The sequence below is a fragment of the Triturus cristatus genome, chromosome 2_2 (genome assembly GCF_964204655.1).
Source record: "Triturus cristatus chromosome 2_2, aTriCri1.1, whole genome shotgun sequence".
In the NCBI taxonomy this organism is placed as follows: Eukaryota; Metazoa; Chordata; class Amphibia; order Caudata; family Salamandridae; genus Triturus; species Triturus cristatus.
The window spans coordinates 803,807,929-803,827,781 of NC_140582.1; the positions used below are offsets into that span (position 1 = coordinate 803,807,929).

At 43.2% G+C, this 19,853-nt stretch overlaps 1 protein-coding gene across 1 annotated transcript in view; it reads left to right on the top strand.

Annotated features, from left to right (window-relative positions):
* The window catches only part of SCFD2 (sec1 family domain containing 2), a 1,689,485-nt gene that overhangs the window by 1,447,137 nt on the left and 222,495 nt on the right, over positions 1-19,853 (top strand). Inside the window, exon 6 of the mRNA XM_085642103.1 lies at positions 11,415-11,560. Within this exon, the coding sequence (XP_085498229.1) occupies positions 11,415-11,560 (146 nt within the window). The remainder of the gene's footprint in view (positions 1-11,414; positions 11,561-19,853) is intronic.

Sequence of the window (19,853 nt, forward strand, 5' to 3'; positions counted from 1 at the left end):
AATGGCTTTGGTGCCAATTTCAGCTCCCTGCTTCTGATTGGACATATTTCCTGGCTATTCGTGTGTTTGTCCAGTTCAGAGGAGCATTTTAGTTTTGCCATGTTTCGATTGGATGAGTTGTATCCTTCCATTGATTACTTAAATGTATTGCAAGAGTGCTGGTACTCTCCCTCTCAAATTAAAGACCTGCGGGTACAACACCTGCCCATGTAAAGCACTGGTTGGATGTCTGCAATGAAAACATTTTCTGCTTTGAAAACTTCTAGAACACTTCTGGGCGCCACTGGGGCTCTAGTTCTGGTTGCTCTGTGGTTTCAGTGAAGCATCCTTCCTGAACTGTAAAACAGAGCAGTACATGTCAGTGACACTGTGGGCAGGCAAGTAAATCCCTTTTACATGAGGTCGACAATGTAACATTTGTAAGGGCTGCGTGTACGCAGCCTATATTTTATCTGCCTGTTTGTTGGGTTAGGGACATGCCAGCATTTATGGAGGAAGTGATTGTGGGTGCAAGCCAAGGCTGAGTGGGATGCTGGGTGCCTATCTCGTATCGTTGACCTTTTGGTGTTGTGTAGTTATCCGGAAGACGTACGTAAAGAGGGAACATAGCAAACTATTGAGGTGTTTTTAGAAGGTCCAGCCACAGGAGCAAGGGTGGGACTGGAGGCGACTCACCACATAACTCGTCATTCCTGCACTTGGGTTTTCTAATCATGGGTACCCAGTCGGATAGTCCAGTGGCTTCAATGGACTGCAAGTCCCAGAGTACACTGGCGGAACATGAAAGCCGAGAACTGGAACCGACGTTCTCTTGTGACCTGAAGTCATGTTTTATTTAAATTGTAACACCGAGTCTTTCTTTTTTTTTTTTTTATAAATAAAATCCACATCACTCATAAAGAACTGTACATAGACTTGGTGCCTCCAACGTGACTGATAGATATAGTTACAGAGTTCACTTTCCGGTTGATATTTACACATTATGTGTTGGGTGGTTCTATGACCCTAACAATCACCATTAATAACATATGATACTATGTTTGCTCTATAGTCATTTTTTTTATCTAGTATTAATTTTCAAGCTCTGTGGTAGCTTGTTTATTTGCTGTTTATAATTATACAAAATAATACATTCTGTGCCTTTTTCAATTATTTATGCTGATTTATATTGCTTTCAATGAAAACGCCATGTTGTTTATTCGCAACCATTTTGTATGCCATTACTGTACTTAGACCTGCCCTGTACTCGTGCTTCTGACGCATTGAGCCTCCTGTTCCAGTTGGCACCTGTAACCGAGGATTTCTAAATGACCAGCTCATGCCTGAGAAATGTATGCTATCTACATCTTTTCAAGGTCTTCTCAATCCTTCCCATGAGAAAGCCGGCACCTGCTGAAACTCTAGATTGCCACTGTCTTGAGTTTCAGTATCTGCCCCCTGTATCTTTTCCATTACTGCTTTGGGATCAAAAATGCCTAAAAAGTGATGCAATGTAGGTCAGCATTTCATTGCTCATTATCTCAGGAGGCAAAGCGCTGTCTCTGAGTGCATATTTTGATACTTTTACATTTTCTTTCATAAACATGTTCTAGACCTAAAGGCAGGGCCATTTTAAGGTTTTTGGGGGCCTCTGTTCTGAACATATTTCAATTTATTATCCAATGTCAGCTCTTTCATTTCCTCTTTGTCCAAGGCGCTGACCGTGCATTAGAAGACTCCAAACTCTAAAGTTGTTACATCTAACATCCAGATAGTGATGTGTGTTTTCAATATTGTAACACAGCTGCAGCTCACCAATAGTACTGCAAATAATCTCTGTGAGACACTCCCATTTCTCATGTGTGAGGCCATGTTTACATCTAAAAGAAACTTTTTTATGGATGTTGCAAGAATAATAAATGAAACATTTCTCTACCAAATGTCTGTAATAGACTCACCCATCACTTACATTAAAAATAAATTGAAAGGAAACAGTATTTAAACAATCTGTTTAAGAAGTATTCACGGTCAGCAGGGCAAGACTCTCTGCAGAACAGAGCTGGCTCTATCAGGGGGCCCCTAAAAAGGTTGGGGCCCTGGGCCAGATCTCACTTTGTCCATGCCTTAAAACGTCTCTGCTTCCAGGAGGTACCAAGCTCTTGATTTCCTTCCACAATTCTATCCACATTAACCGTTATATCGTCCCCAGCCCCGCCTAAAACTTGCCAGTGGGAGATTACCAGGATTGCTGCCCTGGCATATTTGATTCAATAATAACCTGCAGCCTGTCAACAAATACCTTCATGTTCCTGATTCTCAAATGATGGCCTTTTGGCCCAGGCTTGCACATGACAAGTCTTGCACCACTGCAGAGTACCGTCAGTCCTGCACAGGTGTGCTTGTTTGTTTGGAAATTTGAGTTTTTTCTTTAAGTCAGAGCCACTTGGCTACATTGTATGCTTGTTGCTGCACCGGTAGTGTAATGCAAAATTATCCCCTTTGCAGAATGTGGTAAGGGGCCCTAATAATCTCATATGTAACAGATATTTATAGTAATGAGGTTTAACAGGGCCTTGAAAGGTGGTGACTCCCTTGTTCCACAGAGGCTACAGGAGCCTGCACCAATTACCAGTAGCGACTCCTGGAGGGAGTGCTGCGGGGCGGGGGAGGAGCAGGGTGGGGGGTAGTAAAGTACGGAATACGGCCGAACAAAGGTAAGTAAACAAATAAATAAATAAAACAAATATTGTTGCCCACGCTCCATCTCTTTTGGCAATGCGGGGCACAATGAAATTAGTTTTATTTATTTATTGGTTTACTTACCTCTGTTCGGCCGTATGCAGTAGTTTACTATCCCCCACCCTGCTCCTCCCTCCCCTGCCCCGCCCCACTGCACTCCCTCCAGGAGCCGCTACTGTCAATTATTTTTTCCCTGGGGGACAGGGTGGTGAATGTTTGCCTGCTATATGGGTGATTACCAGAGAACTCCACAGTAAGAGGATTTTGCGAGCACCGACTGAAATCTATTCACTTCACCAATGCTTCTAAACTTTTTAAACATCATTCATCTTAAAGGTAGGGCTCCTTCCAATAGCAGCATCTTTAATAGTGCCCATGGGAATTCTGTTTGGCTTTATAGTAGTAGGGGCTTTTTTAAAAGAGGTTCTATGTTCAACTAACACAACCTTGCTCGCCATAGGATTTGCCCAGTTTACATCAAAGTTGCATAACATCAGAGGTCGAAGTGAGCAGGATCCCTAGGCCATAATGTGTCCATACTTTTTTGATTTAACAAAAACAGTTCTCCTAGTTTTTGTTAAGACAGCCATCCCGGATGGTTAAATCCGACAGGGGGGGATGCCTCCGCTGGAATGGAAGGAAGGGAGTCTTCTGTGCCCTGAAGCCAAAGGTGGGGCCAGCTGAGGTGTGGCATCCCCAGGGGTATAGCTTGGTCATTAACATTAGGGGTGTGTGAGCGTGAGGTTTTCCAACAACCTTGCTGGCATAACATTTACAAAACATTTATAGGGAAGCAGTGTAGAAGGGGAGTTTAAGAGGAAGTGGAAAGGAAGCAGAGTGCAGATTGTAAGGTGCACTTAAAGCACAATATTTTGTAAAATAACCTAAATATTTTAAGACATTTAAAACATAGGCTAGAGACAGTGTGTGTGTTTTTGTCTGTGTATGTATGGAATAATTCCAGATGAATTCCAACAGAGTTCTCATCATACCGGACTGACAACACCTATACCCATCTATTTGCTAGAGAATAGATTTATTGGGGGCATGTAAACCCCCTAATACGCCCCTAACCTGCCTGCTTTTTAAGGACAGTTATACAAATATTTTCACTAGGCACAGACTAATTGCGTATTACTAAACTTTATATTTTGAGACCACTTTTTTATCTTAAACCTAAATTTTTACTTACAGTGTGTGTTGTCTTATGTCCAGTTACTTGAAAGACCAACAAATCAGTTACATAATATTTGGTTCTTTTTACCCACACCTATGACCCCACCCCCATTTTCACTCAAGCTCACATTTCCCATACTGTTTTTTAATGCACTTCGACCGCTGCAAAACATGACTTTTAAATATGCAGAAGTGGGTGAGCAATGCGGGGGAGGCCGGTGGTATTCCTGCGAGGAGCTTGTTGTTTCTGAAAGCAGCACCTGTCGGTACATGTGACTCTTCCGCCGAAGCCGAACCAAACCACAAATTGCACCTTCGCCGGTCTGTCACGCCAAGCGGGCCGCGAGCTGCTTTGCATGTTTTGGCGCGCAGCCAGCTGCCTCTCACGCTACCCTCTCCCAGGCGCGCGCCGCTCCCAGTCAGAGTGTAAACATGAAACCCCGGATCCCGCTCTCGGCTTTGCAAGGAGCATCCTTCGTGCTTTGTTTTCATGCTCCATATGCCAGTCAGGAAAGCAGACTTTTCGAGCAGGGTGGGGCTGCCTTTCATCACGCCGTGGCTGCTCAGATGGTAGTTTTGGCTGAGTTTTACTGCTGTTTGGCTGTAGCGTTTGTTTTGGTTTGTGTGCAGTTTTTAGTCTGCCGTCTTCTGTGATTGTTACACAATCCCGTGGGTGAGGGATGGGACACGCTATTCACAAAACATGTCACTCTTTTCTTTATCATTTTAAAACTCGGTTTGTTTTCTTACATTTCTATTGAAACGATAGATCCACCTCTTTGTTGTATTCTTTATTCTTTAGTCAAAGTCAATACTGTGGGATTAACTTTAATTGTAGCCTCACACGTTTCTGCCTGACTCATACGGCTTACAACCCTACCAATGTATTCTCTTTGTTGGTTAAACCTAGGGTCCCTTTGAAAATATTAAAGCTACACATTTATACGGTAAATATTTCTTTTTTCAGTTTGCCTCTGTTCCACAGGCACTTGTTTTCATCGCCAGCACTGGTGGGGTGGAAATAGCCAAAGCTCTGGGCCACGCAGGTTTAAATAGCCAGCTCACCTTCTTTCCGCACCACCCAGAATGTCCAACATACCTGGTGCTCTGGGCTCACCCTGGCCCTCCTAAGCATACGAAACTACTGAAAAGAGTGTAAGGAGGGTGGGAACCAAACCATACATACAAACATCTAGCGAAAGCAAGGAGCAAAATTTAGAGAAGCATTTCAGTGGAAGAATTAATTTTCCCATTCACTAGTACGAGGGTGGAGAAGGCAAAAATGTCATTATTTAAAGCCTAACAAAAAAAAACATGAGTCCTCCCCCTGAACTGGGATTGATTGTGCGTATGCGGAATGCCAGGTGGCATTTTGACTTAGGTACATGGGTCAACCTATCTTTGACGATCACTCACATCGCACAATTGGAGCCAAAAGAGACCTGGTAAATGTTTTAATACCACCCTCTTTTAATACTGAGCTAGTCTGAAGCATCTCTCCAGCTTGGTTGAGGGAGGTGCTGTGCTCAAGAACTTCATATAAAATGAAGCCAAATAATTCCTTTTACAACACAATTTTCCGAGTATATTGGCTCATAAGAAATTTGTTTTATAGGCCATTCTGGAGACATAGTCAAGGAATATTCCAATAACTCAGAGCTTGCCACAGTACCCGTGAGCATTATCTTTCCAAGGAAGAAAATCATGTATGAGCCTATAATTAAATTGAGTGCTGTGCTTCAGAGAACTCACAGTTCTTCCAAATCTGAAAGCAACTCATGGCTCCCAGCAGAGCAGACTAGACCAGTTTACAAGGGACCATCAATTCTATTAGCATTACCAGTAATGGATCAATTTAAAGTGAAATCTAAAGAGCTGAATCTTTTTATAGATTACACTGTTTCATATGACTGAGAAAAAAAGGGGGAAATGTTGCAAAGTAATTTGGGCCTGACTCTCAAAGGATTGTGTGCGCCTAAGTTTAATTTAGGCGTGTAAAGGAAGACTTTGAGAATGTAAATATCCAGTCTTTAGTCACAGAATTAGGACTGGTGCTATTTTACATTTACAAGCCGCACTTCCCCCAATATGGAAGAATTGCTTAAATAGCAGTTTTGGGTTGTGGACAGAATTGTGAGTATTTCTGTATGGAGCACTCTGCTGATATGGGTGGACACCCACAAACTTGTCAGTCTTGTAGTACCCCAACATGGAAATGTACACAATTTTGCAAACGCACAAGCATGTGCATTTCCAAGGTGGAAATGGAAACCGAATAGCTCACATATAAAAGGAGAGTAAAGGAAAGAATTTCTCCATAACTAAACATTGTTTTCCTGTGGAATGAAATTGAGTAACGTGAGCAATTATTTTTCATAACACATTTGATAGTTTTGTTCCAGACATTGGTGTACATGAAGTGCAATATTATTGTATCACAGCATAAGAATAACCGCAAGAGTGTACCTTTGTTGTCATCGACACATGCAGTGTTTCGACCCTCGCTCTCCTCCCCCTCTTCTTCCATGAACCCGACCACCATAAGTTCTTATTTCTTTGTCCAGGGGTTGGGATAGAGCCCCCCTCGGTCTGAGAGGATGCCCCTATATTGGTACCAGTTTGACCATATTTTGTCGTGCTTCTGTGGGCAACCCCTTGCTGCATAGATATGAATCCTCAGACCCCTAACAAGGGTCTTGGCTCTCTTCCAGCTCTCCAACGGAGGGGATTGACACTTTTCAACTCTTTGGCATGTCCCTCTTCGCTATGACCAACCCTATCCACAGCAGTGCAGCTTAGTATCTAGTACAGTCCAGCTCAACAGTTGCTTGCAGTGGGCCAATCTGGGGTCCCTATTTATTCTCCAGTCCAACACCCGCCTCATGCATGCAAGCACTTCCCCCCCCAAAAGGGCAAGTCCAAATGCTGTGTAGACAGATGCCTCTCAGACATCTCAGACAGTTCGGCATATCTATCGCTCTCATTTTCCATACCTTTCCCATGTGTAATACACTCTATGTAGGTTTATCAGCTGAATAAGTCGGTACTGGGATGTGAAGGCCGGCTCTCAAGGGGAACATGAGCAAATGTGTATTTGTTTTGCATTAACAATTATAGAAAGTCCCATTTGTATGAAGATTTGCATGAGAATTTTTGCAAATTCAAATACTCCTGGAAAACTGTACCTGTCACACATTTCCTGGAATACTCTCTAAAAAATTAGTGATTTTTTTCTAAATCTAGAATTTATTTTAGGGGCAGATTTCTGACATTCAGACTTAGGGCTTTGTCTATTGAGCTAGTTAAGAACCTAACACAAAAAAGTGCAAAAAGCAATAATTACTTATTCCCAACTTAATCAAGAAATCTCTATGATCTAATGAGCCATTTTAAATATGTTTCCAACTGGTGATACCTTACAGTTGTCTGAAGTGGAATAGGGCCTCTGCAACATACACAGATGTTACAGGAAATTCTCATAATATTATATCCCCCACTTGTGATTTTTCATGACAAAAAACCTTCTACTCTTCTCAATGCCACTAATTAACTGGCTCCAGATTCACAAAGCAATATTAAAAAAAGCTAGAAACCTTCTCCCTTCCTCCGATGTTTTTCTACTTTTATGTGATTAACTAAAGTCCGATGGAATGATCCAAGAAATCAATGACAGCTGTAAATTTCCAGAAGTAGTACTCTTCCTCTGTACATAGACATGTGGTTTGTCCACTTGGTGGACAATGTTCATGACTAAGTATGCACATTTGACATTGTTTTCCTTTTTTCCCTCAAATGGATTTTTTCCATCCTGGAAAATTATTTCCCCCTTGAAAGGAGTTGCCTATAAGGAACTATGAGTTTTTTCAGCATAGGACTGGCCATGCAAAACGTTTGTGATTACCCACAAACATACAAGTTTGTGGGCATCACCTGCATTTTGCTTGGCTACTGTTCCGATATTACTTGTTACCCACCCATATTTCTAAAGTTATGTTGGTGATAAAATCTGCGATAGTGGCATAGTTTCCACAGCATATATGATGATTATAATCTTAAAATTCTGCGTATCCTTATTCTGTGAATTCATATTTGAAATGTGGTCATAATTGCTTTATGTCTGGCCAGAGACAGCTCTAGCTGTTTTACCTGAGATTATACTATTTACACAGATGGAGAGCACAAGGTCGGTGTCCCTCAGACGTTGGTTGTTGTTTTATTCACGGTGGTTGATTGTAAGACATAGCGTTTACCTACTTTACCCAGAATGCACCATTTTATTTGAACAGTAGTTGTATATGTTCCCAAACAGAGAGCCATCTTCCTTTTATCTCTATCGCATTCCGAAAACCTGAAGTTGAAGCATTGCAAGCCTTAGCGCTGATGAAGAGGCAGAAGGTAGCAATTTCTGGTGCCACATAAGAACTGCATTCCATTCTACTGCCAGCATGTACTGAGTGCCAGAGTCTGTCTCCTTTGAACTGGCAGACCTGGCAGGGTTTGGTACCTCTTCCTTACGTGTATGAGCTGCTCTCCAAGGCGAGGCATTGGATGACCTCAACCACTGTAACAGGTGACCACAGGCGTAGATAAGGGACTAAAAATTGGAAGCTAAAATGGTGGCTCCATCATGGGAAAGGGACTACAGTGACACAGTGCCCAAACAGAGAAGACATGTTAGATGCAACAGTGGTAGGTGTTTTAATGGTAATGCATGGTGCGGTTCCCTTCAGCACAACTTCTTTAACTTGGAGCTCTTCTGTTGCCATATGTCTGGCACGAGTTGGTCATCCTGTTCAAATGTAATGTGCCAAAGGGCCCTATGTGTTTTGATGATGGTATAATATGTTATAAGCTTTTGACAAACTGTAACCTGTGTTGATTTGTATTTGTGCCATTGAGTTTGCTTTGCAAAATAGTATTGCAGAATGCTCTGTTTTATATTTGCGTGCTTGTCGCCACGCGTGCTTCGCTTTTACACAGCTTAGCTCTGCTGCAATTTGAATGAAAGAAAACATGTACATGTCTTCATTGCTTTTAAATGTGCAGTGTGTATGCTTGTCTGAAGTCTTGTTACTGCACTACCAGGTTTCAAATGCAGCACGCCAAACCTTCTAACACTTTGAATGAAGCATTGTCTTGTGCAAATGTTGATTCTTAAACCTGTGTCTAACCCAGGGTCCCTCATCAGGGTCACTCGGATCTATGGAAATCAGTCCATCTAGCTTCCCTTTAACTGGTGGGAAGGAGAGAAATCAACCAGATGCTAAGGGGCATGCGGCCCAAAGTGAGAATATATTGTAGGCCATCAGGTCTGCAGCACTTATGGCTTGGAAATTTCCGTAAAATCAATAAGTACAATTCCTCATTCGTTACAGCTGATCTAATTAATAAATCAAATGTCGTGAGTATTTGGCGTCTGCTGTGACCTATGGGAGAGATCACTGTAAATGTTCATCACTACTCAGATTAAATTTTAGGTTTATGAAGATGAGTCTACATCCATGAAATGAGAACGGTAGAAGGGACGGTGTGGAGAAGGTATTTGTGAGAGCAAATCCTCCATGGCCATGGCACTGGGACTACCTGATTTCCTTAAAATACTTGGGCGAGGTATATTCGTTTTCAGTCAGAACTCCCACTCTCTTAAATATCACAAACTCAGATGTAGCAGTGCTAAGTACCGCCCTTAAATTCCCCAAAACTACAAGAGGATTAATATGAGTTTGCGATCCTTCTGTCCTGGGAGATGTAAGTAAACCAGTACCTCCCTGGAATGTCTTTGATAATTTTTTATTTTATATTGTTATGTTAATTGTCATGCGATAAAGCTTGTGATAACCACATGTCCAGATTAAAAACAAATACATTATCAATGTTTCCCAAAATGTATTTTTAGAAAGACATTTCATTTTTATATCATGCTAATTCACATTACACAAAATTAAACACATTGGCTAATGTTGTCCTGGCACTACACTCAGCAACAGTCACAATTGAGTAATTTACCAGAGTTGTTGCAGTGTTAGAGACACCTCAGGCAAACATTCTATTTATTTGAAGTTGCAATCTTTTTAACGTGCAATTTATTAGGTATTTTTGTGACTGCTGTGTAGTTTTTTTTTTCAGTTTAGTAATTTTATTGAAAATAAAGAATAGTAAGGCTTACAAAGATATAAGAAAAATGTACCTTATTAACAATATGTATCATTAGTAAGAACGGCTGAAACAAGAAAAAAAATCTTAACAACATCGGAATATTAAATCACGGTATAGAAATAAACATATTCTATAATGCGGCACAGACGCAGTGGGTGACTTTGGGGTATATGGTGGCTAAGCGTAACATTGCACAGCTGTGGGGCTCCCCGAGGCCGCCCACGATCGCGGTATGGAAGGAGAATATGGACTGGTGTATGTTTAGGGAAAAGACGGTGTATGTGGCGAGAGGCAAGCCGGGGAAATGCACTAAGGTATGGGGTCCATGGAATTTATATCGTGGACGAATCTGCACCCCGCCTCTCCCATTAGAGGTCGATATTACTTTGTCCCCCTAGCCACACATTCTGCGGGATTGTGTGAGGTGTGTTCCATGCTTTGTCTTCCCATTGCCCCCCACTACCGCTTCCTGTCAAGAATTGCTTTGGACACTGTACGTTGTGCCCCGTCCTGGGAAGAGCATGCTGCTATTTCGGACTCTCATTGCCTTGAGTGTGTTTTATATTTAATAGAAAATGAAACTGTTTTTTCCGATTGCTCCTGGCCTATGGCCACGGCCTGTTGCATGTGCTCACGAACTGCCGGGAGCTTTGCCTCTGGTTCATTTGAATGTGTGGCGTTGCATTGCGGGCCCTCGGGCTTTCTAGCGGCCGGCCTTGGTGGTTGTAGGCCCTTCTATGTATTTTATCGTGTAATAAAGGTTTCTAATAAAAAAAAAAACCAAGAAATAAACATATTAAACAAGAAGACTGCTGTGTAGTTGATGGGTAAGCTTTAAGTGTTAGAGCAATAACTTGTATACCAAATACTTTGTTTTGGTTTGTGCTTAATTTTGTTTCTGCTATTATCTACTGATGATACCTAATATGGATTCGTTGGAACATCACAAGTTTGAGATCTAGTGCCCTGAGCCTAATTTAGAAAAAAAGTAGGTCCAGGTTTAAAGTTTTGTTAGAAGCCCTTTGTCGGTGCTGTGAATAATGGAGGCGCTGATTATCAAGGCTGCTTAGTCTTAATTTCACCTCTTTCATTCACCACCAGACACTCAACGCTCCTTTATCTCACTCTTGCTGTTTTTTTCTCATTCTTTCCTTCTCCATTTGTCACTGTTTTTACATCTTTCACTTCCTCTTTCATCCCACCTATTGTGTTTTCCCTCTCTTAATCAGGCTAAAAGTCTTAGGTGATACAAAATAAGTACCAGTCCCCCAACATGAGTGGTGTTGGCCCGTACGGGCAGTCAAAGGCTCAAGATAATCACTGCTAATGCCAGTAGTGTCTGGTAACAATTTCCTTTTTTTCAGGTTGTGAATCCTCCCCTGATTTGACATTCCAGAAGGCTAACACTGCTGTTGATGGCATCTTCAAAACACTGCGAGAAATCACAAGAGCTCGAATGCATATGAAACAATTCAATTCTGTATATGTTCCTGGAAGCAACACTAACCCGGTAAGCAGATGCCAATACCACTGCCACCATGCAAAGCTAATATAATTAGATATGTATCCAGCCATTGAAAGGTTTGTTAAGAAACACAATTGTCTAGATTAAAATCAAAAACATGTTCACTGTTTCCATCCATTTGTTTTTAGAACTCATCCAATTTTCTTAAAAAACTCAATTTCATTCAGCAAAATTAAAGGCATTGATTAATATTGACTTGCCACTCTGTATCAATATCTTTGCTGGACCTCCCTTTGCCCAAAGACCCTTTCTTGGTTATGAATGGCCCACGATAATTGCTGATTTACTTAAGTTTGATATGTTATTGCATGTTGTTTATAAAAACACTTTTACTCTTTTTTCACACAAAATGCGCAGTATTTTATAAATTAATTACTTAAAAAATAAGCTTTCTTCTACATGCCACACATAGTGATATGCCGTTCGAAACCTTAAATAGTCTAGTGGGTGTTTAAAAAATATATAATATATTTATTGTGCCAAACCGCTGTAATCGTAATTTTGCTGTCATACGTACCACGGAGCCATACAAGTGCATTCCAAAAATTTATTTGTAGACACGTCTGTGTTAGCTTGCTTCATTATTAGACACAAATTTAGTAAATGTCGGGTAGAAAGCTTTAACAAGAACAGAAGTTGCTGAAAAATACGTATTTTAACAATTGGAATCTTATCCATGGTAAGATCAGCTCTATCTTGTGTGGAAAAATCTCATACTTGCTGACATTTAAAAAACCCTCCCCTTAGTAATGTAAACACAACTTGAATGTCATTAACATTGTTCAGCACCCCACTGTGAAATATTTGGCCTATATGTACTAACTTGAGTAGAACCCAAGAATGACATACATTATTGTGATAGATGCTAGATACTGACGACTCGCTCAAATGGAGCACATCTATTATATTTCTCGGTCTCAAACATTTGAAGCCCAGCCTGCCATATCTGCAGCCCGTCCCTAATGCCATGAATGGAATCCATTTGCAATAGTGTGTATCTGAAAACCTTGAGATACACATGTGGCTTTAGACTCCAAACATTTCTGGTATATGGTTGGTGCCCTCTGCCAGCTGCACAATAAATTAAGGTGTATATTAGTTTCCTCGCCCTGAAATAAACTAAAAAATCAGGTAGTGCCCATCCTTCATTCAGAATCAGTAATTTCATAAATGTTATGGGCCTTCTTATAGCCCCATATAAAGCTACTGATTGCAGAAGTGAGCTGTTGAAAAATACATTAGGGAAAAGTAATGGGATTGTGCAAAACAAATATTCAAACCTGAGTAGGTTAGTAATTGTAATTATATTTATATAATGCTTACTACCCCTGACGAGGTGTTAAAGCACTTTCGGCGAGTAGCACGCTACTCCGGAACCCAAAAGGATTAGTGGTGAATTAGTATAGGGAAATATTAGTTAATTTGAGCAGTGAACTCTGTTAGTTGGATTGAATACGATAATGGAGGGAGAGAAGAGGGAAGAGTCTAGAAAGTTTAATTTGGAAGCTCATAGTAGAAAGATGAAGCTTAGGATGAGTAAAAAGGAGAGATGGAGGAGGGAAGAGCCTCAAGAAAGAGATTAGGGGGATCATAGTAATAAAATGAGTTTTGGTATGAACCAAAGGAGGGATACGAGGGAAGAATTTAGAAACGGTTGTTTGGGGGATACAAGTAGTAAAATTAGGTTTGGGGTGAGCCAGGTAGTATACAGAAGGGAAGAATCTAGAAAGGGTTATTTTGGAGATCATAGTGGTAAAATGAGATTTGGGATGAGCCAGGGAGTGGAGGTCAAGGATATATTGAGACTAATATAAGGTATAAGGTAAGACCGAGTAGTGCATTGGAGAGAGTTAACGTTTTTTTTTCTTTCTTCTACAGTAGAAGTAATAAACATACAGACATATGACTACACAGAAAGGGTATACACACAAAAGGAGGGTAGCTGTTCCTAAAGAAAAGAGTGAAGGGAATAGTTGGAATATACTGTGGTCAGGGAGTTCTCCAGTATTTGGGGTGTCTTTCATAGATTCACATGCCTGAATCATTCCCCGTCGTCGGAGTGGGAGTCCCACGGTACATAGAAAAGCAATAATTATGCATAGAACAACCAAAAAACCCTGGTAAACTGAACCAGGAAGTAAAGTAGCCTAAGCTACAAGGAAAAAACTTCCACAGCTATGACTATCACAGTCATTATATCCAGTCCAAACTGCAGCTAATCAGGCGACAGCACCCACCAGAATGTTCTCCTCAGAGGCTCAGGCTCTCAGATTTTCTACAGCACGTCGTATGAAGGGAGTCTCCCTGAGCTCTGCTCAGTACTTCAAGTTTTTCTACTGTTTCTTCAACTTCTAGGATGTCAACTACAAAAAGATCCCTCTTCAGACCTTGTGAGTCCTGCGGGAAGCTTCGGCTTTTTTCTGAAGATCCTCACAAAAAATGTATTTATTGCCTCTATCCTGATCATGAGGTAAAGGAGTGTAAGATATGCCGGACTTTCCCTCAGAAAACCCTCAGGGATAGAGAAGGACGCCTTCTTCTGTGGTTGCAGAGGCTCAAGGATAAAGACGCTCCTTTGTCAGAGATAGAAAGTGCCTCCTCTATCTCTTCCAGGAAAAGGGTGGCTGAAGAAGAGTTTTCTTCTACTGGGGCGCAGGTGTTGAGGAGAACCCAGTCTATTAAGGGCCCGGGTCAGTCTTCGTCTTCATCTAGGAAGACGTCTCCACCTTCAGGAACCAAGCCCTCTACGCCCCCGAGGAAATCAGGAAACACTCTACCAGCTAAAAGTTTTCCTGACCGGAATTTACCTCAGGTGAGGTTGCCGTCGTCGACGGCAGTGGCGTCGACGGTTGTTATCATCGACGCGGTTTCAACGTCGACGATTACATTCTCGTCGCCAAGATCTGCAATGATAATGACATCAGCTTCGCCTCCGTCGACGCTGGTCTCGGTGAGTGTTAAACCCATCTCGTCAACGAAGGAGGTGTCATCGCTCGTCTCCGCTCCGTCGACGGTAAGAACCAAGAAAGTCACTCCGTCTACGAGGACTTCCTCGTCGGCGACTGCTTCGTCGACGAAGATTGTGGTACCGTCGACAGTTGCCCCGTCGACGAAAGCATCGTCGGCGCCCTCGTCGACGAAGACGCCCTCGTCAGCGAAGATTGCCTCGTCGTCGACGCCCTTGTCGACGAAGATTGCCTCGTCGACGGCTACTGTCTCGTCGACGAAAACAGCCTCGTCGTCTAAAATGGCTTCTACGTCAGGAATACCACCGTCGTCGGTTCCATCGACGCGATTGTCACCACCTCCTTTGTCTACCTGCATGGATATGCAGGTATGGACTGCGACTCCGTCGTCTGCCGTATCTGATCAAAGGGCAACGGCGACTTCACTTCTTCAGTGCCGAGGATCGTCTTTGGGAGCTATTTCGCCTCTAAAGTTGCCAGCGCAACTTTTACAATCGGAGGAGGATGAGGATGACGACTCCAGAGAGGATGAGAGATTTCGGACTGCAAGGAGTCCATCGGAGCTTCTTATCAAATATCAAGATGATGATGATGACCAGGACGAAGATCCCAATACGGAACCACAGCTGACACCTCCTGTACCAGTGCCGTCTGGTCAAATGCCATTAGAACTGCTTGATAATCTGCAGTATATGTTGCAGGATTATTATAGGCGTTTCCCTCCTTCGGAAGCGGCAGAATCTCTTCCGTCGACACCTATGCCAAGAGTACAGTTGTCGTCTTTTTAGTCTCCAAGACCACCTTCTCCGTTGCCATCTCGTCAATCGCAGGCTACTGACGATGAAAGGGAGGAAGGAGAGGTAGATGATCAATCTATCATGTCGGAGTGGGATAATTATCAGGTGCAAACTCCTTCTCCAAGTGCTCCGGCACCGGTGGACTCTCCCCCGGTGGACATTGGGAATTTCCATTCACTTATGGAGAGAGCGGCCAAGAGATTCCTGATTCCCATGGAAACAAAGGAGGATGACTGCTTCCTGTATGATTTTAAAGACCAACCAAGGAAGCAGGTTCGGGCAATCCCAATCATTGACTTTATTTGGAAGGAGGGATTAAGACTAATGGCTACTCCAAACTCTCTTCCAGCAGTGTTACCACGGCTGGACAAGAAATATAAAGCCCCAAGTAACTCGCCAGCATGCTTTATTGGTCAACCTAAGGCAGACTCTGTTATAGCTCAAGCGGCTCAGAGACGGGCTAGAAATCCATCAACGCCCATATCAGCTCCACCTGATAGAGATGGTAGAAGATTGGACGCAATAGGAAAGAAGATTTCCACGATGGCAGCAACCACAGTTCGGGCTGCAAACTCCCTGGCTATTTTAGATAGATACGACCGCCAGATGTGGTCCGACATCTCTCCTTTCCTCGATATGTTACCGGAGCCTTCAAAATCCGAGGCCTTAAAGATCTTGCAGGAAGGGGAGTATGCATCAGCGGAGATCATTGATGCAGCAGTGGATGTGGCATCAACTGGGTTCAGGCAGTTGGCGGGAGCTGCAGTGCTAAGGAGGCAGGGTTGGCTAAAGTCAACATCTTTTCGCCAGGAGGTGCAGTCGAAGATCATAGACATGCCATTTGATGGTGAGTCCTTATTCGGTTCACATGTGGATGAAGCACTGCAGGCGATTAAGAAGGATACGGAGACGGCGAGGTCCCTGGGTAGTTTGCAATTCCGGAAGTCTTCCTTCCGTGGGGCCAGAGGACGTGGATCCTTCTCTAACAGGGGAGGTTATAATCAGCAGCGTTCCTTTCAAACCTCACAAACTGGCCAAAGATCTCAGAATTATCGCCAGCAATATTACGGACAGCGAAGTCAACCATATTCGCAGTCTCGAAGGAAACAATCCTTTCGTGGACGAGAGTCCAGTAAGAAGCAATGAGTTCTGCCACCTGCCACCATCTCTACCGTTACCACGTACAAAAATTGGAGGTCAAATATCCCACTTCTATTCAAATTGGTCCAAGATTACCACAGACAAGTGGGTGTTAGATATAATATCCAGAGGCCATGCTCTGGAATTCACAAAGATTCCGCCAAATTTTCCTCCCAAAGGTCCACCCCCTGCTCACCTCAAGGAGCTTTTTTCCCAGATAAATATAATGATTCAAAAAGGAGCAATCGAAAAAGTCCCTTTCCTGCAGAAAGGAACGGGCTTTTATTCAAGATTTTTCCTCATCCGGAAAAAATCAGGAGAGTGGCGTCCAATTCTCGACCTTCCCGCTCTCAACAAATTTTTAAAGAAAATGTCTTTCCGGATGTTAACGCTCCAAGAAATTCTACAGTTGCTTTCGATGGGGGACTACATGGCCACCCTCTACCTACAGGATGCTTATTTTCATGTACCAATCCTACCCAGGCACAGAAAATGTCTACGGTTCAGAGTGGCTGGCAGGGATTTTCAATTCAGAGTCCTCCCATTTGGACTCCGTTCTGCACCCAGAGTCTTCACAAAGGTCATAGCGCCAGTGACTGCGCATCTCCGTCTGCAGGGAGTTCAAATATTTCCATACCTGGACGACTGCCTTATCAAGGCGAGTTCCGCCAAGGTAGCATGTTCAAAAATGCCTCGTACTCTTTCAGTCCCTGGGTCTTTCCGCAAATCTAGAGAAATCACATCTAACTCCTTCGCAGAGAAGAACGTTCCTAGGAGCGACATTGGATACGGATCTGTCCAAGGCCTTTGTGTCAAAAGAAAGGCAAATCAAGATATGCAACCTTGCGCGCTCACTACTATCAAAAGAGTGCGTTTCAGTCAGAGTGTACAAATCCTTCCTAGGGATGATTTCTTCTTGCATTCATCTCATTCCCAACTGCCGATACAGAATGAGACCGTTGCTAGAGGAGCTCAATCTGCAATGGCTTCAGATCACAGGATCATTCGAGGATATCATTCACATCACCTCACGAATGCGGGACGCCTTTCAGTGGTGGGGTCAGAGGAACCACTTGAAAGAGGGCTGTCCATTTCTGATCGAAATGCCGGATTTCACAATCACCACAGATGCATCCCTCGAGGGTTGGGGAGCGCACCTTCAAGGAATGACAATCAATGGCAGGTGGACTCTAGAACAAAGAAAGTGGCATATCAACCTGCTAGAGCTGCGAGCCATATTCTTGGCTTTAAAGTCCTTCCAAGCCATCATCAGAGGAGCATGCATACTAGTAAGAACAGACAATACCACAAGTATGCATTACTTGAACAAACAAGGCGAGACGAGGTCAGCCCTCCTATCTCAGCAAGCGCAAGAGATTTGGGATTGGGCGATTCGCCACAAGATCAACCTCAAAGCCATTCACGTCCCAGGAATCACGAATGTTCTGGCGGATTCCCTCAGCAGAACCACAACGTCGAATCACGAATGGGAGCTACACCAACCATTCCTAGACGGAGTATTTCATGAATGGGGGCATCCCGATCTAGACCTCTTTGCAACCAGCCAGAACCGCAAATGCCCATTCTTTGCAAGTTGGGTTCCCCACAAAGACTCGCTGGGAAATGCCTTTTCGATGAATTGGTCGCAAATATATGCCTACGCTTTTCCACCGATCCCGTTGGTTCCACGAGTTCTGCGCAAGATCAAACAGCCTTGCCGCATGATTTTAATTGCTCCCAGGTGGCCCCGCCAGTACTGGTTTACAGAACTTCTCCTCCTCTCGGAGGCCGAGCCCATACAGTTTCGACCAATTCCACATCTTCTGACCCTTCAGAATGGCCAAATTTGTCATCCGGACCCAGCATCGCTGAGATTAGCGGCATGGCTCCTCAACAGCTTGAATTTGCACACCTAGATATCCCTCCAGACTGTCAAGAGGTTTTGGCCAATGCCCGAGCACCCGCAACTGTTAAAACTTACAAACTAAAGTGGAAGAGGTTTTGCATGTGGTGTCAATCTGTTAATCTCCATCCTATCCACGCAAGACCAGAACAAATTCTGCCTTTCTTTCTACAGTTGGCGAGGTCCGGTCTTACCATTCTACTCTGAAGGTGTTCTTGGCTGCAATTTCAAGGTTTCGGCAGGATGGTATTAACTCTCTCTAATCCAATAGAGTCATCCAACAATTTTTTAAAGGGTTATTTAGGATGTTCCCGCCTATTCGGCGTCCACCTCCTTCTTGGCACCTTAATATAGTACTTTCACAACGAATGCGACATCCTTTCGAGCCCATTCACAAGGTGGATCTAAAGTTCCTTTCTTGGAAGGTTGCCTTATTATTGGCTCTACTTCAACCAGAAGGGTTAGTGACCTCCAAGCGTTCACTGTTCATCCACCCTTTCTGCAATTCACATCTCAGTCTGTGGTGCTGCGCACTAATCCAAAGTTTATGCCAAAGGTTCCGACGGATTTCCATCTTAATGAACCCATAGTTTTGAAAACATTCTTCCCAAATCCGCTAACAGCTGCAGAAAGGGCCTTGCACTCCCTAGACATCAAAAGGTGTCTAAAGTTTTACTTACAGCGGACAGCATTACTGCGCAAATCGGACCAGCTCTTGGTAGCATATGGTAAACCATGCCAAGGCCATTCAGTATCAAAGCCAAACATAGCTCGTTGGATCTCGGCTGCAATTTGTTTATGCCATGACCAAGCTGGAAGACCATTGCAAGCGACCCCAAGAGCACACTCTACGAGAGCAATCTCTTCATCTACAGCTCTTTTCGCCGGTGTGCCTCTTCATCAGATCTGTAAAGCGGCAACATGGTCCAGCTGCCATACGTTTGCCAGACACTACTGTTTGGAAGCTGCAAGTGATGCAGATGGATCAGTGGGACAAGCTGTTCTACGCAATCTTTTCAAATAAGGTGAGCCTCTGTTCTCCCTTCTCCACTATGCTTTTATAAGACACTTTTTTCCATACTATTTCTATCTTGAAATTGTTTTGCATATGTTGAAGCACACATGTATTTCTCTATGGTTATACTGTTTCATAATGTATATGGTCTATGATACAAAGTGGCGTCTTATGAGCATAAGGTTATGTACTGCTATCTACTCTGATTCAGGCATGTGAATCTATGAAAGACACCCCAAATACTGGAGAAGAACAATAGTTACTTACCTGTAATCTGTGGTTCTCCAGTATTGGTGTCTTTCATAGATTCACATGCAACCCGCCCACCTCGCCTCAGAGGCTTTTTAGGCTATTATGTATTGCTTCACTCCTGTGCGAGAAAATCTGAGAGCCTGAGCCTCTGAGGAGAACATTCTGGTGGGTGCTGTCGCCTGATTGGCTGCAGTTTGGACTGGAT